This window comes from Peromyscus californicus, unplaced genomic scaffold, assembly GCF_007827085.1.
Source record: "Peromyscus californicus insignis strain IS unplaced genomic scaffold, ASM782708v3 Scaffold_21__1_contigs__length_65335640, whole genome shotgun sequence".
Lineage (NCBI taxonomy): Eukaryota > Metazoa > Chordata > Mammalia > Rodentia > Cricetidae > Peromyscus > Peromyscus californicus.
The window spans coordinates 10,750,385-10,763,690 of NW_026294514.1; the positions used below are offsets into that span (position 1 = coordinate 10,750,385).

General features: G+C 41.6%; 1 protein-coding gene across 6 annotated transcripts in view; it reads right to left on the reverse strand.

Moving 5' to 3' along the window:
- The window catches only part of Satb2 (SATB homeobox 2), a 179,041-nt gene that overhangs the window by 158,456 nt on the left and 7,279 nt on the right, over positions 1 to 13,306 (reverse strand). For 4 of the 6 annotated variants that reach the window (XM_052749484.1, XM_052749486.1, XM_052749481.1 and 1 more), the window contains one exon: positions 11,539 to 11,787. In XM_052749484.1, coding sequence (XP_052605444.1) covers positions 11,539 to 11,728 — 190 coding nt within the window. In that variant the 5' untranslated portion in view covers positions 11,729 to 11,787. Of the gene's footprint in view, positions 1 to 11,538; positions 11,788 to 13,036; positions 13,233 to 13,306 lie in introns of those variants that run through there. The other 2 variants (XM_052749483.1, XM_052749482.1) reach the window with 2 other exon arrangements.

Consider the following 13,306-nt stretch of genomic DNA (forward strand, 5'->3'; position numbering starts at 1 on the left):
AGGCTGCTGCCCAACAAAGGAACAATGTGATTCCATTTTTTTTTTAACTAAAACGTTTCTAAAGTCTATGATTTGTTTCCTGAACTAAAAGTGAGATGCCCTTGCCCTAAATAAAATATAAAATTCTACCTTCCTCCAAGCAAAAAGCCCTAGAACATTTCAGTAGTATTCCAGATATCTACATCTCAACTTGAAAAAAAAAATTTCACTTCCCCTAGATTACTAGATTTAGAAAGTCTTTCATTTCTGAAGTCATTCCTAAGCCTCACGCTGAATCCTAGCATGCCGCACCACTCTAATCTCACAAGAATAACACAAAATATCAAGCAGACAAGCCCAGCATTAAGGAGAGAAGGATTCTGTGTGGGGTTAGCTTACAAGCCTAGGTGCAGGTTTGTGGACACACTAGAGCAGGGCCCAGGGAAGAGCAAGGATTCTGTCTCAGGACCACACTGCCAGATCTGAATGAAGATGGGCGAAAAATGAATGCACATACCAGCTCCCAGGAAGGCAAGTTCACCTCTCTATTTCATTGACAGAAGGACAGACAAACAGATCTGTTTTCAAGACCAAGCCTGTGTCTATTACATATAAGGCTGGCTCTGAGGAAGGTGGCTTCCTGAGCCCTTCCATCAGAGAGACAGAGAGCCGCATCTCAGAAGCCTTCCTTGGTGAAGAGGCATCGTCTCTCTCAACCTTGCTTTCAAGCTATACATCAATCTTCAAGATAATTATGTTTGACAGAATAGAAGCTCTCGGCAGTTAACGTGTTTACAATAAATGCTTAGTTTGGGTACACGGACTGTATTTCAGTCTTACAAATATCAAACACAAACCTACAAGGGTCCCATTATGAGGCCGAGAATTATTTTGCTATAAATCTTTTTATTGGAGAGCCAAGGGCTTTACTTTGCAGCTTGTTTTCCACTCACCAACTGGAACAGTGTGAAGAGAAGTGCATTGATATCCCGACCCTGTGCTAATTGGGATCTCGTACATTTCTACCAGACAGTTTACAGTCATCCTGAACATTCCGGTTGACTCCAGTTTCCCATGCCAGCAAAAAACACAACCCAAATGATCCCACTAAAGGTGCATCACTCCCCATCATTCTTTTTCTCCTCAAATCTCTTGGGAACTAATGATCACTGGCAGACTTTCAATGGTAAGCTCCAGTTTCGGGTGGAGAGTATAAGTTAACCATAAAAATGTGCTTAAGGCACAAACTTTCTATATGAACAAGCCTGTAAATGGAGTTAGTTTGGCTGAAAATTACCTAGACATTCATTTGAGAGGGGCAGAAAAAAAAATCAGAATCACCTTATTTACCCTTGAAAAGTGACTATCTGAGTCTTCAACACGGAATGACTTCCCATCCCAAGAACAATTTTCTCTCCTTGGACTCGCTCGGCCAAGGGTTCTGAGTCTCCTGATATCATTTTGTCAAATCTAAGAGACAGAAACTTGTCTGAAGGTGCCTTCTGACCTCAGTGAGGTCAGCAGTTCAGCACTCCCAGCTCAGCCCACCTCTGCCTCCTGAGAGGCTGCTCTGCCATGGACCACACCATCACTGACACTCTGGGAACTTGTTAGCCACGTCCTTTCATTTCCACTTACTATGTGATGAGATGTTAAGACAATCCAGTTCTAGCCTAGTATTAACATACAGAAAAGACCATCTTAAGAATTCAGTGGAAGCGGATTTTCCAAAGTAAGATTGGAAAATTCAGTCATTTCAGACAGAGATTCAAATTTCTTTTCTTTCCATCAATGTTACAATTGCAAGTAATATAAATAAAATAAAAGGTAACTCTCAGCTTCTAAAACAGTAGTCACTGGTTCATAGATTTCACAATTTCATAAACAGATAAGGAAGAGAAAAGAAAAATATTTTCATTCCATTCTCAACTTCATTTCTTTCCTGTTCTTATCAAAAGCACTGGTTTACAATGTGAACTAATGGAAAATTGTTTAAATCACCTAAAATAATCATTCCTTTTTTAAAAATTAAAGATGCCCCTTCAAGCCTTGACTACTTAATTGCTATTTGCTCGGGAGAAGAAGGGAAACCTTGAGAAGGTGGTGGTTGTATGAAAGAAAGGCCACTTTTTATTGTACAACAAAAATTCCCTCTGAGGCAAAACGATGCTATGCCAAGTTCCACCCAGAATTAATGTTTAGGTTCCAACTGTAAAGCCCAGAAAAAACCAGAACCACTAATAGATGCTTAAAGCTCAGTCCTGTTAGGTACATAAATGGAAAACTGAAAAACCTTTGCTGACAAAAGTATTTTAATGAAGGTGCTATTGACTAAATACTCTGCACTACATTAAATTTTAAGCTTTTTTGGATTGTTCAATATAAATTCCCCTCCAAAGGGGATGATCCCCGGGCTGGACCAGACTCCTGGACCCTCCACCACAGAATATACCACCAACCTCGATTCTTCATGTTGCAGCTCACAGAAAGATCTTATCAAGTAATGACCTCAAGAAAATGTTTAGCAACTGATCAAAAAAAAAAAAAAATAGTCCCTTCTAAGCATCTCAACCAAGTGCAAGCTTGGGCTGTCACTGTGCTAGGGGCCTTCCGAGCTGGAGTCTTCTGCTTCGGCATGAGAGGCGCTGGCCTAACACCCCTGCCATTACCAGGGATGCAGGAACTGTTAAGTTTCCCAGTAACAAACTCAACCCAGAGTGACAACTTAGCTACTTGGCGGCTGTCTGCTGCTATTCCCTCCTAGAAGTTACAAGTGTGGTCTGGGGAGGTGGGGGGCGGGTGACAAATGGATATGCATAATAGTTCACAGGACTGAGAATGAAAGTCAGATGCTCTGCAGTTCAAGTGACAGTCCACACTACCTGAGTGACAGCAGGTAACATCAAGACAAAGAAGTTCAGCTCCCCCATGTTTAGGGAGAAGAAAGACAGGTGTGAGTGGCCCTCAATCTTCTCTCCACAGTTTAGCCTCCTGCAGACTTTGGGAGGAGGAGCTGGCTGGGACCTCACCTAGCTCTTGCTTACATATGACAAGCTGTAGACATTTCTGTAGACATCAAGCTCCACAGATTAAAAGGGGTCACTTACACCTCAGGTAGAAGTCACGAAAACGTCATATCCTCAGGCAAAGTGCACACTTGTGGTGCCTGGGCACAATCCCATGGGCTTTTCTGTGGACTTCCCAGGGAAGGCAGGCCAATGCAGATCTCAGTTAATAAAACACCACAGAAGACGAGAGGCACTCTGGGTATTCTGCATCGTCTACAAGCCTAAAAATTTGTACACTGTGTGACAGGTCCACCTCATTTTTCTTAATGATGTTTTTATTATTCCTTCACTCAATTAAAGCAGAAATGGATATTGCATCTTCTGACTGTATAATTGTTATTGTAATCTGTTTTCGATCACTGCTTGGAAATGGGTCCAGAACAACATAAAGTCTCTACTGCCTCAGAAGACAAGTCATTTTCTTTTACTACGACACTTAAAGAGACATTTATCATGTGGCTCTGTTACCATCTTTAGATTATGACAAAAGAAAGTTTTGTTCTATTGACCAAAAATATAATGTTTCAAAAACACAGCAATTTTAAGAGTTTTATATGAATGAATGCATTTTTCTAATAAGCTATCAGCAATATCAATTTTGGCTTTCTTTATTTGTATAAATACTAGAACAGTGAAATGCTTAATTTTCATGCTGACATAATCAGAAAAATATTAAAATATGGTTTCCTTTTTTTTTACTGTATGCCTTTGGTCATTTCTCTGGGGTCGTGCAGTTCTCTCTACAAAGAAAATATTTTCTTATGTAAAATAAAATGATCAGTAATGACAGAACTGATATACTCGTTTTCCAGGCATGTACCAAAACCAAGCAAGGACCTTCTGAAGGAAGAAAAGGGGAGACTGCCATCGATGTGCTGAAGCCCTAGCTGTTCCCGTGAATGCCTGAAAAGCCTGTCAGACTTCAGGGTTTCAGAAAACACTCTTATCTGGAACCCATTTCCACCCACATCTGTACAAGTCTTCACACAAACAAAGCCAGGCACTGAGATCTGTGTAACCATGAGTGGGCAGCAAACGCTGCTGGAAAACGCATCCCCTTTTATAATAGCAGCTCCAAGTTCTAGCCTCTTTTTTTAGGGTTTTTAATCTTTCTTTCTATGTTAATACCACAGTTTAACAACCAGTTGTGCAAGAACAAAACTCTGTTGTGATAATAAGCCAACTGGTTAAGAGGAGAAGTCATTTTGCCTCATACAGTAACTAACAAGATCAGGAACAAGTAAAATTGAAAAGTAGGCTTCCTCAGAGGGTTTTACTAGAGCAACAGCTAATGGCCATGCCTACTGGCCACCGGCATGACTTGCTGAGAACTGTATGTCACGGTTTACATTGTTGACACTTTCATTAATGGAGCTCGGGTTTGGTTTGCTCTGCTTTGCTTCTTTTTGCATTTTTACCCATTGCTCTACCTGTAATTCTAACATCCACTAGATTTGTCTTTTTATTATTATCGTTATTTTAGGTTAGCAAAAATTAGTGGGTTTCATCATGGAATCCTTACATACATCTATCATTGCACTTTGCCCTCCTTCTGGAACTTTCTTATTTTGGCTTTAGAGGTATAGGCATTAATTTTAAAATAGAAGCCATAAATTCAGTTGCCATAACTGCACATCTAAAATATATTTATATATTTACAGCTTCTTATCTGGCTTGATGTTAATCTGCAATTAAGTAAAGCTTCACAAACAACAGCAAAAGACAGAGTATATGACATTTTCTAATGCCTTTTGTGCCACCTAATTATACTTACTACAATTTTTTAATCATTTGCAATTAATAAATAAAATGATTCTGTTAATTAAAAATACACACACATACACAGTATACATATAGTGGTTGTGTTCCATGATTTTGAAAACACTATCATGGAATTTTTTGTTGTTAGTATCTGTGGATTTTTGAGATAAAGTCTTGCTGTGTGGCCCAGACTGGACAGGAACTCAACATTTGGCCCAGACTAGCCTCAAACTCAGAGTTCCCTGGCTTCAGCCTCCCAAGTGCTGATATTACAGGCTTAAGCCACCATACCCAATGTCACAGGACATTTTTACAGAAACACCATGGTCTGCCAGGCTTATGGAGTGCATTTCCACATAAAGGAAAGAAATATACACGTTCGGTTGCTCGTCAACAATAAAAAAGAAGTAATGTTTTTTCGGAAAATAGAGAAGAGCACAATGTAGGAGCTACACCTGGGCCTTTAAAAAAAAAGAGAAAACCCCTCATCTGACTTTTGTTTTAACGCACACCTCGACTGCACTCAGACGTTTACTTTGTCTCTGGAGATGCCAATCACTTTATCCATAAGCAGCGGGATGATGAATCCTTCGTATTTAAAGATCTGTTCCTAATACTTAAGACACTTTCCAAAGCTCTCCTCTACTTTAAAATAAAAGAAATTCTCAGCTCACCTTACTGGCTCGCTAAATTAATGCTGAAGAGCCTCAACGTCTGGAAGTGAGGAAAGATGTACACAATCAAAGCCAGAAGAGGGAAATCATTCCTTTTCAAATTGCCATGAAGAAAATAAGGAAACGAAAAGGCAAACTCTTCTCCATTTTTTTTTTCAGCTAAGTAGAAAGGTCTCCTACTCAAAACCATTTTCAGTTATCTCCCCCCCCTTTTTTTTTTTTTCAAAAAATAATGAGTTAAAATGTATGGGTTCAATCCAACATTTCACTGCTGTTCCTGTTCTCGGGGAGCAGGGGGAAGGGACAGGCTGCCAAAGCTTCTGAGATGAGAGATTGGGCTGCTAATTTCCCGTTCACAAAATCTAAATTCTCCTTATGCATCTCTACAACTCATAAAATAATACGAAACAGTACTATATCACTGCAAATTGAGACATTTTTATCAAAATAAAGAGGGACGATGCCAGCATTTCATTTGTCATCTCCTCTTGTCACTTCTCACTGACAAACTGTTACACATACAACTTTTGTCAAATGCTCTGTCTTTAACTATGTTCCAAAACGCCGCTGTACCTCAGGATCAGGGGAGAGAAGGCATGAGAGCCACTGCAGGAGCACACATTGGTCACGGAGTTTTCTAGAGCCTACTTATGAAGTAAAGACATATAACTACCTTAGCGATTGGCATGCTTCCTGCTAGGAAGACTGGCTTTTAGCATCCTGACATAAAACAAGCTGTGGACATAGTTTATATACCAAATGAAGAATTATTCATCTTAATGGTAAGAACCTAGATCAATTTTTTATCTCAACAGAAACCAAAACACAACTCTCAAATGATATATGTCTCCAAAGAAAATGATACAATATGGAATATATCTAACCCTGTTAATGTAGCACAGTTCTTAAATATTAATATAAACTGTTTTTCACTGATGTCTTATTTTTGCAGATGAGGAGGAGGAAGAAGTAGCAACAGTGTTTCAAATTACCAAAGTAAAGCCATCACACCTCACAGCTGTCTTGCCAGCAGTACCCAAAAAAATCACCATAGTCTTGCCCCAAATAACTGGTTTCCTTGTCCTTAAAATTACTCAAATTCCATATTCTCCGATATCTTAGAAATGATCATTAGTCTATTTTCTCTTCCTATGGAGAAAGAGAAATTGAAAAAAGGAAAAGATAAAAGAGTCAGTACAGGATGGATGTCTAGGATATACAAACTAACTCTGCTGGTCACAGCCTCCAGGAAATTAAGGTATTACTTATTTTCTGCACCAGATTAAAAAAAAAACAGATGCTTAAGGGACAGCTCTGTAGTTTTAACACCACACACACACACACACACACACACACACACACACACACACACACACAAACACAGCTTGAGCCACTGCCACAGATCTTCACTATATAAGGGTCAGTGGGTTTCTGCTGATGGAACATGAAACTTCCAAAATTACTTGAAACACCAAATTACACTCAGGACTTTGAGGGGCGGATACCCTATGTTCTGTTTAATGTGTATGTTCCATTGCATATATTTTTTTAACCAAGTATGTCTTTATTTTAATAACAGGCCAAGGGCTAAAAGCACTTTAGGGAAGAGCTATTTTTCTACCTCAGCGAAACTACAGAGGACATGTTCGACTGTTAGATGACCCCAAAGCCTAAGTTCATACTCTTCTTAAGAGACCTTAAACCTTTAAATGAAAGAGTAATAATAGTGTAGACAGGAGAGGGACGCCTTCCCTCTTGAAACATGGAGTCCTCCCTACAAACATATGCTCCAACTGCCAGTGTACCTTATGGCATTCATCCTTGGAAACAGAGCTCTCTCCATTTCCCAATGTTGACAATTCTATTTCTAAGTATTTTATACATTTCAATATCATATAAATATCTCTACTCTTTCCTATCGACACTTCTCTCAGAAAGTAAAATTATTGCTCCTCTACAGCTAATATCGTGTCTCCACCTGACCTGATCCACATTTCCTTGACTCTTAATGGAAAAGGAAATGCTCCACATGTAGACACTTAAGCTGACTGTTGTTGTAGTAGATGATGTCGGGCTCTAAACGAGGCCCTGCCTAGCAATCTTGCTCACATTTGCGGCTGTTTGAATGGGTCAAGAGTGTGCTGCATAATATGCTGTCCCCTTGCAGCAAGACAGCTGTGTTCTGGGGCAGGCCTGGAAGCAGGGGGAGCCCTCTACTTCAGGCAGTTTTGCTATCGGGTAACCTCAGCCAGCAGTTCTCCAATAAAATCCAGTGGTTTGTTTTAAAGCAAAATGTTTTTCAAAAATACGCAGGTTTTTTTCCCCAGAAGGAGCAGGTATTTCAATAAGACATTCCCAGTGTTTAAGTGCCACCCTCTCCCCGCAAAAAAACTAGAACATTTAACACCCCCCCCTTTTTAAAAAGCATTAAAAAATCACAGGAAAAAGAAAAATATCAAAAAGATTTCTGATGTTTAATGCCTCCTATCAGCAAATATACCATCTGGTATAGCCAAGTGCTGTTCATTCAGTTTAAATAAAGCTGTCTGAAAGTTCTCCTTGAAGCCAAACAGGAAAAAGTGAAGATGCTTGGGTTAACACTGAATGGAGCACAACAGTGTAGGGCTGTTAAAGTGCACTGGCCAGCCCCTCCAGCAGTCCAGGAAAAGGGCACAGGCCTGGCCTCCTCTGCAAACTTCCCTGGCCCCACTTTCATTTTGGGCTGTAGGTCCCCTGGCTGGCAGAGGCATTCCACACAGCAGAATTGTTTTAGGGGCTCAGGGTCATCTGATTCTCAGTTAATTCATCTTTAATAATCTCTTCTTTTTCTAAGTCTTCAAATAGATCTCTAAGTTTTAATCAACAATGTCGCGAATATAAATTTCCACCATTAATCATCCTTTTCCCAAATCCTTATGGAGTGAATTACTAGCTGAGAGGGGACGCCAGTTCTAGTGAGTGAATGTCACCCAGCAGGGACATAAAGCTGTCAGCACCACGGGGCTCTTGCCTGTCTAAACTCTCTCCCAGCCTTCATATGGTTTTTAAAGAGATATTAGCCTTTTTTTCCCTCGAGGACCCTCTACAAAAGCTGACTGCCATATACATCTGAGCACTTCTACCTCACTACATACACACTTTGAAAAACACAACATACATCAGAACAGCAACATCCACCCGATAGAACAAAAGTGGTGTCGCTGCTAATGGGCTTCTAAGGCTGACCACATTGTAAACAAGGCACTGAGTTTCTTCTTAAGAGACAACTTTAGGGCCTGGGAGGGAACACCCCCCCCCCCACATACACCTCAACTGGTTCAAACCAGACACTACGAGAATGCTCCCCCTTTCTGTATGAATATCTAAGTCTCATCAAAAATCCTAACAAGTTCCCACTCTTTAAAAAGGAGAACAGCAACAGAATTTATTCTTGCAGCCAACCAAAAACATTTATCTGGCCCTGCTTATCAAAAGCGGAGGGATAAATTGCTGTTTTACTGAGCAACCAATTAACGTAATGATTTCCCCTATTTCTGTGAGAAGAACAATTTTCAGGGCGAACTCTAGAGAAACAAGGCATGTGCCCCCCAATACTGAGCTCTGTGTACATATGCCCATCTTCATGGCCTGGACAGAGTGCGACAGACCCGAAAATGATAATAAATGACTCATAAAATATAAATATTTTTGTGGTTATTTATGTTTGCTTTATAAAGAAAATTCAACAAAATATATAGGACGGTAGAAAAACAATCTAATTTATATTTATCCTATGTTAAAAGAAAGAAGTTTTAATTAGGAAGTATTTCTAACTAGAAATATACTTTGAACATTTTTTAAATTTGGAATATACATTTTGAAAAGGCTTGGCTTTCCTCCAGTCTATATATGATTATAGGTTTTAAAGAAATAAAATTATTAACATTTTAGTATACATATGGAAACTTTATAAACTGAAGCCAACAAAATAATTATTAACGTTCAATAAAAAAGCTTCTCACTGCAAAATTTTATATTCTAAGTTGTTATATTTTGAAGGTCCCTAAATTAATTTATTTCCAAAGGATCTCTAATGCTATAGAGAATTGAGCTTTCTTTGAAAGATTTTTAAAAGTCCACCATATGCAAATACACCACATACACTGTTGCTATTAAGTACTAAAAATGTTATGTGTTAAGGTAAAATGCTGCCATTTCACTTCCAGCTTAGGAGGCATCTAATAGGACCCTCACTATTTCTAAATTTTTAAGTGGAGCCTCCAAGATGGTGACTAGAAGTTTACTGAAATAAATCTATTATTCTTCACAAAGGCAATAATTTTAGTGTGTATCAAATTTAGAGCCCGTGGTCAAATGCAACTATAATTTCAGAAAATCTGCAAAGGAACTACCATTCCACACTGAAGGTACCCTGACCAACAAAGACAGTTTCTTTCATAGTTCAATATGACATGAAAGAAACTTTGTTAAAGGCCAGCATGATTTCTAACAGTTACATTCTAAACTGTGGAGAGACCTCAGAAAACTCAGAATGTGCAGTGAAGTAACAAAAAGAGACAGAAATTTTAGGTCCAAGATTTTTTTCTTATATAAAAAGAGACTTTCAGAATACACTTTCTCCAAGGATTTCCAAAGCTGTTTGCACCAGACAGAAGCAACATGTACAGCATCCCAAGCTTGGTCCTACGTATCTGTGATATATTTCTCTCCATTATGTGCATAGAGGTGATTATACAACAAGGCTCAATGAATTCATGAACCCCACTTTTGAAAAATGAGTCACAGAGCAATCTGGGCTCCTTTCTTTCCTTCTTTCTTTCTTTCTTTCTTTCTTTCTTTCTTGTCTCATTAAAAGTATATTTTCATATCTCTAAATGGGACTTTATAGAAGCCAGCTCATGCTTTCAAAACTTTAAAAGTTGAGAGGAAGGCTCCTTCTCAAGAGAAATGTCCAATTAAAAGAATTAAGGAACGCCATTCTAATGTCTACCTACCACAAAACATAGTAAAATAATTAAAAACAGAGAAGTGTCATCTTGCTAGGTACATGGAAATGTTTCAAACTATATACTCCAAAATTCAATGTACACCACATACACGGGGAGGTGGGACCTTATCACCAAGCTTTACCATGGATTTCTATCACTTTATGCTGGTCAACATAAAGAATTACATTAACATATTGCTGCTGAAAACATCTGGGGTAAAGGGGAATCTTGGGCACAATAAAATTAAAGGAATGATTTATTCCAAACAAAAAAGTCTGAAAGCCATATAAAATTGTATATTTCATATTTAAGAGACAGCTAGTTAAATGGCCTGCAACCCAAAAAATATTTCAGTACTTAAATTTTTCTTTGGTCTTATTTTGTAAGATTACTTTACTAACCACTTTTAAGGAAAGTATTTGTAGAAGTAATGAAAACATCAAAAGACTGTCTCTAAATGATACTTAAATCTGGGTGGGGAGCAGCAGGCAGCAAATAAAGCGGCTTGCTATTTTTCTCCCAATTCTCTAATTCCTTACAAAGTTATAAATGCCTGTGTCTAAACTCTGCAGACAACTTCAGCATCAAATCCGCTAAGAACATAATGGATTCACGGTTGATTCTTCGTTTTCCCTAGAACGTATTTTTCTCTCAGCACTGTCCTGGCTACAGAACACCAAAACCACTTGTCCCTGCTCTAGCCTGATGCTCCCTCCCTGCCCTACTAAAAATCAAGGCTTAGAAGCTTCAGCCCTACAACAGATCCAAGGCAAGGGAGTTAAACACGAAAGAGCTCTCTAGGAAAAGCTAGAAACAGTTAGCTGGCTGTGACACAGACCTGCCAACACCTCGGCACACGGTGGCAAAGTGCCCAAAAAATGCCACCCTCTGGGTAAACCACTTTCTTGTTTTAACTCGAGATGAAGCTACTACCAGTTGCGGAGAGGCGACTAGGGCATTATTTGGCAACCTGGATTTGACTTCCTGTAATCCTACACCGAAACAGCGCCTAATCAACCTGAACCCTGACACCTAGGCCATTATCACTCGGCCTCCGGCTGCGCGCACCTCCCAGCTCCAGGCTGTTACCTCCCACGGCCTTGGCCACCGCGCCGTTGGGCCTCCCGCGGGCTCCCATGGGGCTGCCGTTCTGCTCCAGCCGGGCCACCTTCACCGGGGGAGGCCCCTTGACATCGGGGCTGCCGCTCCTTCGGTCGGGGCTGTCCCGCAGACACGGGCTCTCGCTCCGCCGCTCCATGCTGCTCCGATTTGGAGACAAAGTTCCCACCGGCAGGTCGCAATAAAACGCGCAGGGACCTAGGGAGGGGGCGGAGGGGAGGGAAGGGGGAGGGAAAAAAAAAGAGGGAAAACCGCTCACACACGTGATAGACGATCAGGCCAGTGGCAGAGCGCTGCACAGCAGCCACACAAACTTCCTCCCACGCTTCAGAAGGGTCCCGAAGGGTCCCGGGGTAGCGGGTCCCAGTCGTGCACTGGAGGCCTCAAAGCTGCCTGGAACTTGAGGTGCTGAGACCTGCTCTGCCGCAGGTCCCCAGAGTTAGCCCTCAATGGCATGGACTGAGCTCACAGCACTTAGTGCTCCATTCATAGCGGGCAGCGCCGGCACTAGCCCTTCTCTGATGGAGAGCCCCCCGCCCCCCACTTGGGAGGGGGGGTCGGGGTTTTGAAATGAGAGTACTTCAGAGCAAGAGGTCCCCACCCGGCCTGGGAGGGAGCCAGGGCATACACGGATCCTTAAGCAAATAAATTGCTAGATAAATGTGCTGTGAATGGCCAGGCAGGAGCCAAAGACTTGATCAATAGATCCATGGAATCCCCGCTTTTTACCTTTATGGATCAAGTACACTAGTACACTTGTGTACGCACACATACACACACACACCCTTTGCACAAAAAAATTAACTATAATTCCACGGGAATGAGCATCCCAAACATTTTGAGGTTTGTAGAGGCTATCCTCCATCACAAGATTACAATTATTATTTCGGAGAATTCTTATCTTCATCTGATCCTGAGTGCTTTTTTAAAAGCCAATAAGCATTAAAACGTAAGAAAAAGAAATTTAGATCGTTGGGTGCAGGAGCAGCCCCCATTAATCCTAATTTCTAAATCTGGGAAGTTTTTCTCGGGGGTCCTTAAGCGCGCAGCGCTCCACGCAGTTCTCCGCACTCTTCAATTTTTGAGGAGTGACCCGGAAGAAGGGAAAACACCTGATGAAACAGCGCCCGAATTGTCACTGGCACCCGCGAGAGGAAGCCCCGAATACACCTGGGGCGCTGAGAATCCTCCGGGGCGCTTCGGACGCTGGAGAAGCCTAGTCGCCACGGGTACCGAAGAGACGAGGTGGGGGTGACAGAGAGGGGAAGGAAGAATGCAAGAGAGGTAGGGAGTGCGCCGACGGGTAGCGAGAGAGGGTTCCACGGCACTCCCCGGCTTCGCCTAGGGACGCGTGAGAGCCGGAGCCGCGATCAGCCGGGGAACTTGGCGCGCCCCGGGCTTCCGAACTCCGGGCGCGGCGCGGGAGCCCTCGCCCCAGCGTACTTACTGCTCACGGTCTGTCTGAAACTTGGCTGGCTGGGGCTCTGTCCATGGAGCAAAAGTAGAGAATCCAGGGTGGAAAGTTTCTGGTGATCTGCAGTTTTGTCCTAGTCTTCCTTTCTCTTTCCTCTTTCCCCTTTCCTTTTCCTCTTCCCCGGGTCCTAGTGTTTAAGGTCCTGGGTCAGGGTGTCTTCTGTTCCGAGATGGTTGTTATGATGATGGGGGGTGGGGGTGGGGGGATGAGGGAGGAGGAGGAGGAGAGGGAAAGGAGGACTCC